Raw genomic sequence first — 18,071 nt, 5'->3', positions numbered from 1 at the left:
CTCATACCTGCAGGAAATTCTTCTGCAGCGCCATCCCTTTGGCTCCACCTCCTATAGAAGACATCTCCAACATGGCGGCAATGCTCCTCACACTCCCCACGCTGTTTGTCTCCACAACACCTGTCTCCACGGACACCCCCAAGTCACTGGCCCGCCGCTGTTGGTGGTAAGGCACGTCCAGCATCCCACCCGTGGTGGTGGGTGCCAGCGGCTGTGTGTTTGCATCTGTCAGATTGGAGTTGGAGCTGGAGATGGCAGAGCTGGAGCGTTTGGGCGGTGGTGGCGGCGGGCCTTTTTTCTTCTGGCGCAGAGCAAAGGACTGTGTCTGGTTGCGGTTGACGTTCTTTTCCTGGTTGCGGACGGAGTGGCTGCGGCTGACACGGTGGGTGACTGTGGCGTATTTACCTCCTTCCCCTCTGACAACGGCCGAGCTCTGACCTTCCGCTACTTCCTCTTCTCCTTCTCTGCCTCCTCCTCTTGCTCTCTCATCACACTCGCCATCTGAGGCAGCATATCGGTTGAGGCTGTGGGCGCGTTTCTTCTGGAGCGCTGATGGTTCTGCTCCATCTCCCTCTGCCAGCTCTGCCTCCGGTGGGAGACAGAGGAGAGGTACTTGTGGTTGTGCGCTCTCCCTGACCTCCATGACCTGCATCTGTGGGTGGTGCTGAGGGTGTGCCTGGTGCTGCGGCTGGACTTGAGGCTGCTGCTGCTGCTGCTGCTGCTGCTGCTGCTGCTGCTGTTGGGGCGGAGGCTGTGTACTCGTAACTCCGCGGTGGGTTGGAGACTGAGGGGGTTGTGAGCGCGGTGAATGAGGTCTGTCCCCCTGGATAAACTGAGGGGATGGCTTGGGTTTGGCTTGCGGGGAAGCTGTGCTCTGGATGGAGGAGGTGGAAGAGGAAGATGAGGTCCTGGTCTTGGTAGGGGTGTGAGGGGGTGTGTAGGGAGGTGCAGGCTGGGAGTGGGAGTGGGAGTGACGGTGTTGGTGTTTGCCTTGAGAAGATACACTGCCCCTGTGGGAGGAGGTGCTTCCCTGGCTGCTCTGCTGCCTCATAGTCCGCGCTTCCTTCTTAGGTGGCCCACCACCACCACCTCCTCCTCCTGTCATCACCTCATCATGGTCTTTACTGAGGCTGCGGGTTCGCTGAGCTTTGACCTCCTGAGCTGGCTGGGTCATAGCATTCTGTAGCTCGCTGCTCAACTCGCTGTCCTGGAAGGTGCTCATCTTTGGAGACATGACCTCTGAAGACAGACAAAGAAACTTCAAATTAAGAAGAATATTCATCTTTATAGGACACAAGGTCAGGACTGTCCTATGAGAGAAATAAAACTCTGAGGGAAAATTAGATAAGACATGCACATACTCATTAGATTTAAATTAAATCTCATTAAAAGTTTATTATGCATCATCTGTTAGCTCACCGTCTGCGGGCGGGCTGTCCATTGACATGACTTCCTGCTGTAGCGTGATTGGCGGGGGCTTCTTTCTGAGGGAGCCCCGCCCTTCTGAACTGCGCTGCATTTCAGCCAGCCGCTTCACTGCCAGCATCAACTTCTTCTGATGACCTAAAACATTAACAGATTGGAATTTCAATTCTTGTTTCATTAAAATCATAAGGATAAATTCAATGATTTCAAATATTTTTATCAAAAGAAATCATGTTTTCTATTATCATTTAAAAATAGATATTCCCTCAACTTAGAATGTAAACATAGTCTGCAACTATGGACTCCAGAAACTATTAATTAATATGACTGAATACATAGATTAATAATAATGTTGGTTTAATAATAAAAATGGAGTGTAAAAAATATATAAAGCTTTCTACTTTAATAAGTAGAAAGCTTAATAACACTTTAATAAGTTGGTCAAAACAAAAGCAACTAAAACACTTTTTTAAAATTAAAAACATTAAGGCTTAATTCATTTTACTTGTCTAGTAACCTTTCACTAGCTAATTTTATTCATCAACTCCTTGATTTTCCTTTTTCGCTCATCATTTATTTCCCTTTTCACATTCAGCAATAAAGAGGACTGTGTGGCTAGCTAACTTAACTGAAAACACTGTAAGCTAAACACACTGAACACCAGCAGACAGCATTCAGATAGCTACCTGGCTAAAGCTGACTTTGGTCATAAAACTACACATGCAAACTGCAAGTGCACATGATGTTAATCATTTATATACTATGTCTCTACATACTGCTGTAGCATCACTGGATTAAATCTTGTAACACTAGCTAAAACATTTTGTCTGCAAGCTAGCGCTAACAAAGTTAGCTGGTTAACGCTGGTTGGAAAACCACAGACATCATGCACTTTTCCTCATAACATTATTTTAATCTTCAAGTGCATCTCTCTTGTTTTATATTTACTATTTATTGACGTAACCATTTATATTTTTCACTTGTCTTGATAACCTTTAAATTTTGTCGTTTTTGGGGCTCCATATTCAACATGTCCACACCACACCTCCTTATAAAATTGAGAGCATATAAATGCTTTCCCCAAAAACACAGTCTAAACCTAACCTAAATAACTAAAGTGTAGCTCAATAATAGCAAAGGGAAGGGAAGCCTTCCTTTACTGCAGCATGAAGTGCTGTCTATGGTGCTGAACTTCATGGCAGACACTGACATATGCAGTGCTTTAAAGGTGATGCTGTAACTGCTAAGGTGGCTATATGTCCTAATGTAAAAAAATGCATTTATGTGGACAGAGTACATCTGTCTGTCTTACCCAGTTTGGTGATGCCTATTTCCTGCAGGTCCTCCCAAGTGATGTCCGTGATGAAGTCGATGTTCTCGTAACCATTCTGCACTAACACTTGATAGTATTGGCTTAGACCAATAGCAGACAGCCATTCTCCTAGATTGGCCTACAGGAACACCAGAAACATGACTGGTCACCAGGCTAGCTGACGCTAACTCAACTGGTAGCTTGCCTTTGAAAACAGACTTAGACTTATAACCAAGTCAGCCGATACTCACATTTTTTGATCAACAAATAAAAATATGGCAGACACTCATAGTTTTAGCAGGACAGTAGTCACTATACCAGGCAAGCATCTATAGATCATTAAACCCGTATGCGTGTGTGTGTGTGTGTGCATGTGTGTGTGTATGTGTGTGTGGTTTCACTCACAGGTTTCTGATCAGGCAGCCACTCTGTTACACTTAGCTTATTAATCTCGGATGTCATCTTCTTTCTGTGACCTGGTTTAGTTATTCCAATAGCTGTCAGATCCTACAAACACACAACACACACAAGTAAGATACAGCAGTGGCATGTGTAGGCTTTTCCTCCATAAAGTGCATTAAATTCTCCCCAAGACTCCAGCAATCTCTCCCTCTTTCTCTCTCTCTCACACACACACAGAGGAAAACTTGCAAGAAACAAGAGACAGCATGACATCTGATGAAAGCGTTTGCCAGATTAGAGAAAAAGAGCAGAAATGTAAATGTCTCAAAATTATAAGAAGAGCAAGGAAAGCAAAAGCAAATGTCTGCGGTGAAAAGGAAGCACTGTAAAGAAAGAATCAGCTCGATTCTCCAAAATTATGTAAATCCAACTCTAATTTTGATACTGATTACTTCCTGTATCCTTGATACAGACTTAAATAGCTATGCTAAGTGAAATCAAAAATGATAGAGTGCTGATTTATTTGGAACTGTGATTCATTAACAAATAAAGTGCATCATCCCATCACTGTCTATTTAGTTTTGTTTTTGTGTACATCGGTGGTAGTTGTGGTGGAGACACAAGAACACACTTTTGCAACCATACATGAACATTCACAACACTCACCTAGATTGGAGCACACTTACACACACTTGGTTGCATAACCTATAAATAATCTGCAGATGTGACACAAACATACAGTAGGAGGCCAGGATTCTACGACATATTTCTAATAATAACTCAGCGAAGTTCTGAACCCCTCAGCATGCACAGCTAAACGGAGTGTACGTATAGATACAAATAATTTATATATGCTATAAATTATTTGTATGTAGGTGAGCGTGGTAGATAGCATTGGTCTACTTCTCCAGAACAGGGAGCAGCAGCAGCATCAGCAGCAGTGTTGAAGGTGAGGGGAGGGTCAGAGGGTTGTGTGGAGTGGATATACTGTAAACATCTGCTCTTTGGTTATTTTTTCATCAATTCAGTGGAGAAATGTCAAAAACCAACCAGAGCTTATTTTTATTTTATGATTAAAAATAAAATAAATCAATTGTATTTAATTGTATTTTCTATTTTTTTGCTTCAGTTTGTGATTCAGACAGAATTCTGCCTGGTGCAATTTGAACATACATGCAATAACAGTAAAACAATAACAGTCAAGGTTGCGAGTCAAAAGATTATTACTGGACTGATGCAATATTGAGATATGAACATACATTTACTCTACTTGTTTTAGGAAAGAAGACAAGTCTAGTTTCCATAACAACCCTCTGGTTATTTTTGTGATTTTAATTGTTGTTATAAAGTCATCACTTTCAGAGGGTAAATGTGATTTGTTTATCAAAGTAATCATAGGAATAAAAATATATACTGGATACATACATTTCTTCCTGTTGTTATTTAAAGCTGCATTAAGTGATTATTGACCACAAGGAGGAAGAAAGACTCAAGGTAACCTACAGTAACACAACTCTGAGATACAAGTTGTTGTGGCTGACATTAGCAAAGATAGACCTGTGGACACGCCCAGCAACCACAGAGCAACATGAGCATTCATTTGGAGTTGTGTTTCTGGCCATTTGCCTAATGTAACTCAAACATTTTAATGGCCTGCTACCTCTGGTTTAGTCTCCACCAACTCCTGAGATAAATATCCACATCTATAGATGCTGAACGCTCGCCACTCTTTTGCTTTCAGATGTTTCTTCCTGGGCAGATGGCATACAGATTCAATTGTGAGAGCTTACTAAAAATGGCTATCTAAGGTTTTATATTGTGGGGTTGGTGGGAGCCACGAGACTCAACCATATATTGTATGTGCTCTTATAGGGATTTAATTTCATATGAATAACAAAATATGCTAAGTTTGCTTTAAAACACTGAATGAGGCATTACTTTTATGTAGCTTTCATACAGTATGCAAATTCAGTTGTTAGGATCTCAGCTTTGAAACTACAAAATGAGGTTATTTGAAATGAACCTTTTTTAAGAAAACATACAGGCACAAAAAGTACATTTATACCTTTTTAGCTAGTAGTAATGGTCCCACTCCAGTCCAGCAACTTTACAGATGCTTTGGTTATGCACTATGCATGCATAGTTAACCTTTTAAATTTTATGAATTTACTTCATTCACACCTTTAAAAACTACATAAGTATCAAAGGCATGACAATAATGTTTGTAAATTGTAATCCAAATGTATACAACTTTGATTAAGAACACATGGTAGTGCAAAGCAAGAAAATTATTTTAGATTACCTTAAAGTGGTGATATTTAAAGGGTACCAGGGGTCAAAGAGAGACACAGGTCAATATCAGGTCAAAGGTGAGAGGTGGAAGGTTAAACCAGGACAGGTTTGGCAGGAGGCAGGGAAATGATAGCTGAGATCAGTTTAGTTTAGTGATTTAATTGTGCTTATTTAAGAGATTCTAAAGGCAGTGATATACATGCATCTTGAAAGCTGTGCAGACTTGTCTATATTGTGGTCCTTGGAGGTGCCTGTGACCTCTCTGGGGTTCAGGGGTCACGGATCAGGTGCCTTACCTCCGGGGTCATTCGGCTAATGGTGGGCAAGTCATACCCAGCGCCCAGGAAGTTTGGAGCGTAGACCTGCAGCTGAAAGTCGCTCAGCCATTGGACAACGGCCTCTGAGCTCTACGGGAGAGAAGACAGGGGGCATGCTGTCACTGGTTCCGTGTCTGGTTCTTCAATAGCCACTTTTTCTCAGCAGGGCCAAGTTCTGGCAAGCAGGAGCCACAATTTAGTAAAGTATGGCAAGGAACTGTTGTCCTTGGATGATGTCTATCAGTCAATCATGTAGTCAGTATATCTTTACTGAAAAGACAAATTCTTGTATATTTATGGATTATTATAATGATTCAGCAACATTATGCAACAAGAATGTGAATGAATCAACCCTGGTTAGCCCTGTTTGGCCCTGGAGTGAAAACCAGGCTAAAGTTAGGAAGGAGAAAGGTCCTGCCTGCAGTAACTGGAGTGCTACAGTGAGAGCTGCAGATTAGCCACAGCAGGTTCATCTGCATTTGACACTTTACAGCTTGAAAGTAAAGACAAAATAGATTTTTATCCTGTTTCTCTTGCACTCTGCTCTTGAAAGGGAGAGATCAATAAACACTGTATTGTGGTGGTGACCACTGAAAACCGAAACTGCTGATTGCTGAAAGATTTGTTGAAGCTATGTTTGGAATATCTAAAACAACAATAACAACAAACCAGCAAGGAAATAGGGCCATATAACTGTTCCAGAATAATCCCAGAAATATAAACTATCGTTCATGGTGCCTTGCTGACTACTCTTAGCTAATTACTCTTCAGGGGGTTTATCTTCTAAGACTGTGGCTGGACTTCAAAAATGTGCTTTAGGTGTGTTCAGTGTAAACCTGGTTGAGGTCTAAATGCACACAGTGTGTCCTGTGTGATTCTTATATGAGCATTCTGTGGCTGCTCTACACATCCTATATAGCTGCTATATTTTCATAGCCTAATAATGTAACTATAACTATAACTAAATGCAAAATCACTAGAATGATCACTCAATTAAAACGGGTTAGTTGTTACATAGAGACTAGTCATTTCTAAATAGGAAATGTACACTAACTAACTGCTGGATTGTAGCAGTTGTCTAACTAACTGAAACAACTGACACAACAAACGATAGCTTGCTCATATATTACTTAAGTAAGATGAGTAAAGAGAAACAATGAAATATGTTTGACATATCTTACCTGACTTAAAATTCTGTTTAATAATGATGTAAAGTATGTGAAGTATTTAAATTACCTTTCACAAAAACAATACAATTCAGTTCAAAAAACAGATATTATGCCAATAATGCTAGACTGAATGACCAAATGACATCAGTTAGTCTAGCATAACTGTACAGTAATGCAACAATGACAAAGCACTGCAACTTAAGTTTAATATATTGCTAGGCCTCCTGAAACTTTTTTTGATGCAGTGACTCCCTGTTTACACTGTGGATTGCTTTTGACTGGACAGTGCTACAAATGTTGCTAGCAACTGCTTTACAAATTGCTAAAGTCTTTGCTAGCTAACACATTCCTTAAGTTGTAATGGTGCAACCTGATATAGTAAATCACTGGTTTGAAACTAGCTGGTAGCTACTAAGAACTTAGAAAGGACTTCACACACTAACATAGTAAAGGATTTATGAACAGCTAGTGTAGCCCAGTTCAGATCAGCTGTAAGAGACCAGATATACAACTTGGTGAAAAGAGTTGTTGATTTGCTGCAGTGTCCTGTTCTAAACACTGATGGGTGACAGCAGGGAGCAGAGCTACAGGACTAGGTGTAACTGCAAAACCACTGCATGACTACTTCTCACACTCTCTTTCTCTTTAAACTGCCACATGCCTCCTGCCCCTCTTGTCTTTCTCCGTTCTGCTTCTCTCTCTCCCTCCTTTTCTTCATCTTTCCATGTGCCCTCTTCTTCCTCCACTCTGTCCCTTGAAGATAATTGGTCTTTCTTCCTCTTTACCCTGCTGAGGGAAATATTAGGACGCTGGATGCTGAGGAATGGGGACTCTAGCTAACAGATGGCCATGAGAACATGGCTTATATACACACACATACACACACACACACTCACAGGCAAGTCACGCATACACAACCACCACGACCACCTGCTATTTAAATATGCTCATTGGTTCATCAAGCTTGAAATAATTATACAATAAGATGTGAACTTAAATGCGATCCCACACACATACACAAACACACACACACACACACACACACACATACACACTCTACAGTAAATGACATCTTACTGTACGTGGTGTAAGCTCAGATTTCACACTTCTTGTGCCGAGCTAATCCACCCACGCCATGCACACTGCTGGGGCACCTGCCAGCATACACAAACACACACACACCGACATCTCTAAACTAGAGTTATGAGCTATGCTTGAGGTGTACCTTCCAAAGATCAATATAAAGACATTTATCTCAGCAAAAGAAGAAAAAATACTGCGATGGAAGAGGAGAAGCTGCAACTAAAGTGTGAATAACAATGGATAGCAGGTAACAGATAAAAGAGAGAAGGACAGGATTCTCTCTCTCTCTCTCACACACATGCACACACTCACACGCAAGATTTCTCATTCACAGATTCATACAAGATCAAGCCGAAGATCTTGCACTCACACACTCACCGTGTCGTGGCTGCATCCGAACACTCGCAGCACGGACGAGGCCAGTTGCGAGAGAAAGCGTTGGGACATCTTGGTGTGTGTGTTTGTGAGTGAGTGCTGTGGTTAAGGTGACTGAGGAGCTACGTTCTCATCATGCTGCAGTTGGATGCTGCATGTGTGTGATTGGTGTGTGTTTGTATGAAAGCGGGAGAGAGGACTGAATCTGTGGGCATTTGGGACTGTCCTACCTTCCCCTCGCCTGGCACCTCCCCCTTCCTGGTTGCTGTGGCGTCGTAAGGCGGTGCTTCATGGAGTGGACAGCCTGATTGGCTTGATGTCCGAGAGGAGGTGGCAGAGCCTGCTGGGAGAAATATCATTGGCTGGTTTCAAGCTTTCGCCCTATCACTATAAATTTGCATCGATCAACAGATGAGTTTACTGGTCTTGCTAATTGACCTCTGCCCTCCTCCTCTAACTGATTTCTGGTCAGTCTCCTTCACTGCTTTGATAAGCAACCAATCAAATTCTTGCTTTCCTAGATATGACAAACCATCTTAACCAATCACATCCTTCTACGCTTCCTCCTACATCCTCTGCCTTGGCCATCTGTCTGTAAAACCAGCCAAGATCTCTGTGTGTATGTGTTTATGTGTGTGTGTGTGTGTGTGTACAGAAGTGACGAGATGACATTTTTTTAAAAAACAGTGGAATATGAGTTGTTTTTCTAACCCGAATCTCTTGCTCTGTTGTTTTCATCTTTTTCTCTCTATTTAAAAACTCTCCCTCCCCCTCGTTATCTGCAGTTTCATAACACTTGCAAGTATGATTTCTGTGAATTCATGTCTAAAACTTAAGTAAACTCATCGGAGTGAAACACAGTAACTGGGATGAAGAAGGATCCCCTTTGTTTTTGCTCTTGTACCTGCAGGCTGGTCCACAGACTTGGACTGCTCCAGTAGATGCTCCTTGGCTTTGGCAGACTGGGACAAGACTGTTGCTAGAAGCTGCAGATACACACACATTCACAGAAGCACACAAACACACATGCATTCACATGAACAGGCATGTAGTAACTTACATTTTGTTGCATTAAAGCAGTGTTAATTGATTTTTTTGACAACTTGGGAGCAGTGGGACGAGCTTTAAACACATCATGATGTCATAATTGTGAAGCTGTTAGCTAACAGTTGCCTGTTTACAAATCTAGCAGATATGCAGCAACATTTGCATTCATTTGGAATCGTGTTTCTGGCCATCTGGTGAATTGAGTCAAATGTTCACTCTACTTTTAGCTCTTTTTTCTGTCAGAACCAACTCCCAAAAAATCTGCCTCCTTAGCTTATAAATGCTATGTTCACAACCTAGTTCCTAACTCTGTTTTTCTGTTGGGCAGGTGGTATATAGTGGGTTTATCAGAGCTTTTTCGCACATCTGCCTGCTGCTGTTCGAAATATTGTTGATTAGAGAGGTGAGAGTCAATCCAAACAGTAAAGTTGTGGGCTGTAAAACCAAAACAATGAGCTAAAAGACGCTAAAATGCTCTGTAGAGCTGAGGAGAACTGCCCTACAAGCGTCAACTTTCACATTACACACAGTCTTTTGATCCATTGTTAACCTAAAAATATTGATTAGTGCAGCTTTAACGATCTACTGTTTAGGGACATTTTTGTCCTTTAACATAATACAACACACTTTGACAAATTACCATGAAAATGAATTGCACATAAGTTTGTTTATTATTCTGTAAATCATGATATGCCATGATACATTATCTACTGCTTCAGGCAGCAATGACCTGCTACATCCATGTACTGGTCATATATTCCTAGTGGATCACCTACAGGGATGCCTTTACACAAGAATGTACTTTCAGAAGGGAAAAAGTGAATTGGTTGGGTATTTTTTGCCTTCTCCCTCAGAAACATAAAAAGCTAATTCTATAACTTCATCATTCCAAATAACATTGATCAAATCTGTGCTGAATTGTCTGTCTAAACAAAAAAAAGATGTGATGCATGCTCACTGTTGCTACATTATTCACATTTAAACCTCAGTTCTGAAATACGAGTTCTGCCATGAAAATCTGACTAGCTCTGATTAGAAGTATATTAAGTGGGATGCAGAGAAGACAGATGCTACCTGTCAGTCTGGGCTGCACTTGGGACTAATTTTGCTGTGTGGATGTTTTACAAGGTTTAAAAGTGTCAGACTTGCAGTTTCTTAACAGGACGTCAGCTGAAAATGTCTGAAAACTTGCTGTTTTTATGAATAAATAAGCACCTGGACAGTATCACACTTATGATCGTATGTTTGTCTGTGTATCTAAACGTTAGAGTGTATAGACGGCTGATACATTAAAGGAACAAACCATGTTAAGTGTTTTAGTGGGGTGGTGGGTCACTACAGGCCTCCTTGAAGCTCCTTGTCATAGATTCTCCAAGTCTGTGGAACTTTACTGGAGGGATGAACACTATTCCTCCAAAACATATTCCCTTATTTAATGATGGTGGTGGATAGCGCTCTCTGACATGTCGCTCCAAAATCTCACATAGGTGTTCAACTGGGTAATTGTAAAAGCCATACCATTTCATACTCATTACACCATCCAATGACCTCTTGTGTTCTTCATAGAAGCATCTGCATTTGTTATGTTTTTCCACTAATTTATTCAGGTTTTTCCTTTAATTTGTCACCCATCTGTACTTTATGTGCATATATTTTCCATGGAAACACATTTCTTAAAATGGGCTACAGGAATTTTGGTTTTTAAAGAATGAATTCATTATTCATGCATATTAAAAATGTATTCTTCATATATGTTGAATTGTGCTTGTATACAAATTTTACATTTCTGCATGTTTAGCTGATCTGCTTTGACTGACTCTGTTACACTAGCAAATCATTGAGATTAATTAATCAGTGCTGTACACAAAATTACAAAGCTTAAAAAACTCAGACAAATTGGACATAAACCTTTACATCTTTTTTAGAAGTGTGCAAAGTAAATTCTAAATTCTTATTTCTATAAGCCACAAACAACACTTCAGCTAATTGTTCTCTTCGGTTTGTTAGATCTAGGTTCCTTTGATTACAATTAATATAAAGCTGCAGCGTGTATACACACATATGTTTGTGGCAGCATTTTAAAGTGTGTGTGTGTCGTACCTTAACCCCCTCAGCCTGTGCATGGAGGATGTGTGCGGCACTGCCGGCGCTCTGACCACTGCCTGATGACCTCACACTGGTCACACTGCCAGAGCTACCCACACTGCTGCGGTCTCCACCTGCAACACACACACACACACACACGCACACACACACACACACACACATACACACACACACAAAAACACAAACATGCATTCACACACGCATGCAACCGCTCAAACAATATGTATAGATTTTGTGCATACAAATGCACACATGCAACAAACAGATGGATGCATACAGACATACACACACACCCCACACACACGCACGCACACACACACACACACACACACACACACACACACACACACACACACACACACACACACACACATTGAGTGGTTTAGCTGATATCCAAAGCAACGTGGTAACAGGTGTGACTCTCCATTGAAATGCACTGGGCAGCATGGCTGGATGGACGGGACGGACATGGACAGACAGACAGACAGGGTGACGGACAAGTGAGCGACAAACGCAGAAGTGAAGTAAACAAGACACATCTCTCACTTTCACATACACAATATGTCTTCTCTCACTCTCCCTCTCTCTCCTTTCTTTCCTAGGTTTTCTTCTCTCTCACCTGAAAACACCTCCATACATCTAGTTGGAAAGACACACACACACACACAGACTGTAGACCGATGCAGATGGCTGCAGTTCTACACATAAGGCCATTGAGTTCAGCTAAGCTTTGGATGGAGGGATAGCAGGACATGGGAGACTGTCAGGAGCAGGTCAAAGAGTATCTGAAAGCCTTCAAACAGCATCGTGTTTTAGCTTTATGAAATGACTGGATAGATTCTTTTCTTGGGGACATTTACAAAACCACTTGCAAGGCAGAGAAGCTTTATCAGCCTTTTTTGAACGGACGTCAGATACTGTTTGACCCCTGGTCAGAGTTTAAGGAGTCAGGGGTTCAGGTCTCAGCGCAGTGCGGCTTAGTTACCTGCCACAGGCTTGCGCAGTACCCAGATATCTTCATTGGAGCCTCCATGGGGCCCACTGGACGGGGTGGGAGAGCTGTGAGGACTTGCCTCTGAGCCGCGACAACCTTCAACACAGAACACCACTGTTAGCCGCTAACTGACCCTAAACTGACCTAGGAAGATTTTCTCTCCTTTTGCTATCAAAAACTAGCAATTAAGGTAGCAACAATTATCTTTTGTCCACTTGGGGACAGTGGAACAAGTTGAAAATACAATACTGACATATTACCACCTTTTTAGGTTTTTATGCCTGAGGTGTTAGCAACGGTTAAAGATTAGTATTGATTCGGAGTTGTGTTTCTGGCCATGTGACAAATATTAACTCTCCTTTTAGCTCTGTTTTGGTCTCTACCAGCTCTTGAAGGAAATATCGAACTCCTCTGTTGCTAAATGCTCCACTATCTTCACCAGCTAGTTGCTAACTTTGTCATTTAGTGCTAGGCAGGTAGTGTACAGTGGATTTATCACAGCTTTAATGCTGAAAATAGTTAGCTGCTGGATATGAGGTAAATCGGTGCACTGAGGTTGAATCAAACAGTAAAGTTGAGGGCCATAAAACCAAAACAATGAGCTGAAAGATGCTAAAATATTGCGTAGTGCTGAGGGGGACGGCAGAGTCTAGTAATAATTCTTTGTGGGTTTGTCACTACAAGCCACCCCTTTGCACATTACACGTAGTAATTTGATCGATTGTTCATATACAAATACTAATAAGTGCTGCTTTAATGTTAGACTCAAACTATTATGTTTTCAAGTATCCCTAAACCACTGATTTTAAGAAATGACAGTTTAACAGTGAATGCAAGTCTTGGATCACAAAGTCCTTGTATTTAGAATTAGTGTTGCATAGTTCAACAATCTGATATGAGATTAGTATGTTGCTTAAAAGATGTTCATTCACATTCAACCTTCCGCTACTTCTGAAATCATCGAAAATATAGAGTAAATTGGACATTTCTACTGCAACTCAGTGATAAACAAACTACCGCACTTCACTAACGTCTGACACTACGACTGACTTTCACAGATTACAAGACTTCAGCCAGTAAACCAGCTGAAACTACTGGATCATTTTCATATTTTTACACATTCCAGTTGTAAAACCATACTTTTGAATTCTAAGTGCAAACTCTCCATGATCTGGGAAAGCAGTTGTCATGGCCAGACTGGCGTTTTAATCTGCCTAATTTTCTGTAGTGTGTTCCCAACTTCATATTTTTAGAAAGAGAAGGGTAAAGTAGGGTTAACTAAATTACAGAGGGGCCAGTAGGAGAGCAGGGTGATGGGATAAAGGCGGATAGGGGAGGTTTTAAAAAGATATGTACGTTTCAAACTCACTTACACACTACACTTTCATTCTCACATACATACTCACACACCAACACACACATACACAGAAAAAATACAGCATATATATATATATGAAAACATTTATATACCCATAGTACATAAATAAATCCATAACATGAATATCTGTGTATATACACATATATGCCATAAGGTACATACACATACATATATAATGCATCCATAAGTGTGTGATTATATATGTAAACTGTTTTCAGAATGGGGCTGCTGTAGTGCATTTGGAGAGTGTGATAAACCATTATAACCATCTTAATAAGGGTTTATAAATGGTTTACATGTGTGACCAACAGTGCTCCAGAGAATCACAAACACTATATAAGTTCTTTTTCCTTCATGTGATGTCACAGCTCCTTCTTGTGGCCATTTTTCATCCCTCCATGTGACCTCAGACAAAGGACTCAACAGTCTGTTTTCAAAGACTTTCAGCAGCCTTGAATCATTTGAGTGCAAATAATTTACTATTTTTAGCAAATGTGCAAAGTGTGTACTGATCAAGGCTAGGGGAAATCAGTAAAGACATGATTTTGGGTGCTGCATTCCCATTTTTGGACTTATTGTATTAAAATTTGTCTAAAGGAAATGATTCTCCTGGAGGAATGAAAATGTTGTCCAGTGAAGGCTCCCATTCACAGGGTAGAAAGTGCAGAGTTTACAGTCAGTGAATACCTTACCTGCAAAACATTCTGGGTGACATTTTCCAACAATGTATTTGGGTCACAAAATGTTTAATTTAGCATGAAATACATAAATTCATCATGGTTTTTTTTTCTAATATCTTGTGTTCACAAATCCAAAAATGTCTGCACAAAAGCTAAAGACTGCTCAGAATGAAAGCGTTATTCCAGATACAGCACTGAAATGAATTATTTTAGCAAGAGAGAAAATATCACCCTTTAATGTTGTAAAAGCTCGTCTTTTGAAGCAACATCTCCAGCTAAACATCCAACAAACTTTGCTGGCATGAAAGCAACAACACTGTTCTTTCCAGAGGTCAAATTTATATTTTTCTTCAAAGTAATAATGACAATTTCAGTCAAGGTCAATGGTGTTGTTTCAAATTATATTAAACTGTGTTTCAGCACATTCATAACATTTCAAGACTTGACGGGTACAGGCACTCAAATGTTTAAGTCACACATGTAGTGTGCTCTTTCATTATCTGACACCCCACCCACCCCCCACCACCCACCCATCCACACACACACACACACACACACACACACACACGCACACACATACATACACACATAAACATACACACACATTTGGGATATAAGTGCAGGGTGGGTAAAGGTGATGTTAAAATGATTGGATGTTGGCAAGAACACACGGGACGAGGACAGAACAGAAAACACGTTTCTACACACACAGTTTGGTTAGGAGAGGGTCGTGTATGTGGTGTGTGTGTGTGTGTATAAGTAAACTAGCAGGGTTGTCCTGGTGGTTGGGACAGGGGTGATATACAGGGAGAAAGGAAAGAACAAACAGGAAGGAAAGGGGAAAAAAAAGAACTGCAAAAAAACAAGGAACCAAGACAAATAAACTGAAGCCCAAACCAACTCAGGTGAACACAGGTCTGTGGTAAAATGGTGAACTTTCCTCCCACCCCACATCTATTCTTCCTTACTAGCTAAGAAATTCCCAAAAGACTATAACACTTTGTATTACTCTAAAAATCACATCACCTCAATAGAATTACTTTTTTTTCTGTATGTTTTCTCCTTTCTCACAAAGCTGTTTTCTCATTGACAGAAATGCTAAAGCAGAGACCGAACTAGTGTCAAACCTGCATGAGAAAGGCATGACTTTGCATTATTTACATGCAGACATATCTTATTAAAGAGCAAACAATGAATACATTGAAATAAGGTTCTTTAGGTGATTTTGTGATTAACTATGCTGATATGAGACTGATAATATTAATTTAGTTGCCCTAAAATAATGCAACTAGCATAATGTTGGGATTCTAGGAGCAAAAAAAGTCAAGTTATGCTTCAATACTCCACTTACACTTGATACTCCACTACAACTTGATCAGATAGCAATCCGATATCAAGAAAGCTAGGAGTAAATTTAACCAAAAAACATTAGTAATGGATTAAAGTCCATTTGGGAAGCCGATTACAAACCACCTCAGGGGCAGATTAAGCCACCTTAGGGAGAGATTTGAGATGAGGTGTTGAAAAGACAGATGTGAAAATGCATCTTTCTCTCTCTCTCCGAAACACATACATAATCTTTTTGCTCATCCCAAGTCAGTAAGTGGTCTGGGGAAGTAGCCCCTTACAGGATCTGTCCCCTGTGATAATGGCAGCTTTAGTGAAATTACACTGAAATTAAAAATCTTTCTCTGTGTCACATTAAATCGACAGAAAGAGAACAGCAATTTCAATACATACGGTCATACAGAAGGCATAATGTGGTGTTATAGTGTTTTTAAATCCCATTGTTGATCATATTTGACAATATTTTCCTGAAATATGCTAGAACTTGAATGAACATAAGGCAGTAATGGAAAGTGTTATTTTGTAGTAAAGATCTATCATAAAGTATCAGTTCTCTATCAACTAAACATTTTAATTTACATAGCATTTTTTGGATTTGTTCTACCATAATTATGGGAAGTGTTATTTGCTAGATTGGTATAAGCTTATATTGACTGAATAACCTCTGACTTCATTGTGTCTTCCCACTTGACCTGATATGAAACCAAACATAAGCCTTTGCCTGTGACCTCTCGTTTCTCCACTAATGATACCAGAAATAGCAAATAGGCTAAAAGGTTTACTGCACAAAAAATTTGACTCTAAAAGCTGACTCTGGCTCTCAGTAATGGAGATGACAACAGCAACAACAGAAAAACAAAAGTTATACAGTATGAGTAACACATAAAATTACATAAATAATGATCCATAACAGAAAACTTTAATGGATGCCTTCTTAGAAAAACATCTAAAACGCCAATTAGAATCTTACATGACCAATCAGAAATGGGTTTTTTTACTGGCAGCAAATTCATAAAACACCAGAGAAAAGCATCCCTTGAAGCTTTACAATAATAATAATAATAATAATAATAATAATAATAATAATAATAATAATAATAATAATGAAAAAGGGGCCGTGTACCTGGGGCAGTGGGTGTGTCTCCCTGTGGGGTTGTCACGGGCGACCTGTTATAGCCAAAGGAAGTGAAAAGTGGAAGCAGTGGCTGATGGGAATGTGGTGGAGGAGGAGGCGGTGGAGGCAGGATATGGATCTGATGGAACGTGGTGTCGTTGCCGTTGACTACCGCGTTGGCAGGGGCAACCGTCGCCGGGGCAACCAGCGGTATCTTTTGAAACTGTTGAGTGCAAATGACTGTGCTGGCCAAACCTAGATACACCCACCGTGACGACACACACACACAACCAGCCAACAGTGAACCACCGCCACGTAACAAACAAACGACAAAACAGAGAATTACACGCAAGAAAAGGGAGGGGGGGGGAGAAAAGAAAAGCTGAAGTTACAAATCAAACAAAGAAGAGGGAGGTGGTGAAGGACACGGCCGATGTTAAAAGGCAGGAGGACGGAGAGAAGGAGAGGACAAATGTTGAAATGACATGGTTAAAGAGGTGGAGAGGTTGAAGATGTGGATAGGAAAGGGATGGACTGTGAAACTGGAGATGGTCTCAGGGAATGATAAGCATTAGCTGAATATGAATTATCTAACTTCATGAAACAGAACATGTCGACTGATTACATCCAGCATGTTCTATTGTATGCATGTCATTAGCTACTAGCATAAAACAACATGGTAACTTGGTTTGTACAGTGTATGATTCCACTTATAAACAGTAGTATTGGTTTGTTGGCACAGTGCCCTCTTTCAATAGCCAAATGCCACTTATAGCTGTGTAACCTTGCCTGTTTATGAGATACAGTATATGCCAGGGCTAGGTTGTTTAACTCCACACTCTAATGTAGATTTGATCAATATGTCCCATGTATGAACTTTATGACTTATTAAAATGGTGTTACAAAGTGTAATGAGTGGATTTAATGCATTTTACAGTGCTAAATTTGTTCATAACATGAAATGGTGCCCTCAGCAAACTAGCTAGCTAGCCGATATGCTAACAACTTTTTGAACTTTTATAGTGTGTTT

General features: G+C 40.5%; 1 protein-coding gene across 11 annotated transcripts in view; it reads right to left on the bottom strand.

Moving 5' to 3' along the window:
* caskin1 (CASK interacting protein 1) overlaps nt 1–18,071 on the bottom strand; it is a 115,587-nt gene that overhangs the window by 8,807 nt on the left and 88,709 nt on the right. For 5 of the 11 annotated variants that reach the window (XM_044331377.1, XM_044331379.1, XM_044331386.1 and 2 more), the window contains 10 exons: nt 17,051–17,296; nt 12,514–12,618; nt 11,523–11,641; nt 9,280–9,361; nt 8,606–8,718; nt 5,728–5,838; nt 3,143–3,244; nt 2,738–2,876; nt 1,420–1,563; nt 8–1,239 (listed from right to left, as the gene is read on the bottom strand). In XM_044331377.1, the coding sequence (XP_044187312.1) occupies nt 8–1,239; nt 1,420–1,563; nt 2,738–2,876; nt 3,143–3,244; nt 5,728–5,838; nt 8,606–8,718; nt 9,280–9,361; nt 11,523–11,641; nt 12,514–12,618; nt 17,051–17,296 (2,393 nt within the window). The remainder of the gene's footprint in view (nt 1–7; nt 1,240–1,419; nt 1,564–2,737; nt 2,877–3,142; nt 3,245–5,727; nt 5,839–8,605; nt 8,719–9,279; nt 9,362–11,522; nt 11,642–12,513; nt 12,619–17,050; nt 17,297–18,071) is intronic. The other 6 variants (XM_044331378.1, XM_044331388.1, XM_044331382.1 and 3 more) reach the window with 6 other exon arrangements.

The sequence above is a fragment of the Thunnus albacares genome, chromosome 17 (genome assembly GCF_914725855.1).
Source record: "Thunnus albacares chromosome 17, fThuAlb1.1, whole genome shotgun sequence".
Taxonomy (NCBI): Eukaryota; Metazoa; Chordata; class Actinopteri; order Scombriformes; family Scombridae; genus Thunnus; species Thunnus albacares.
This window is presented reverse-complemented; position numbering and strand designations above follow the sequence as displayed.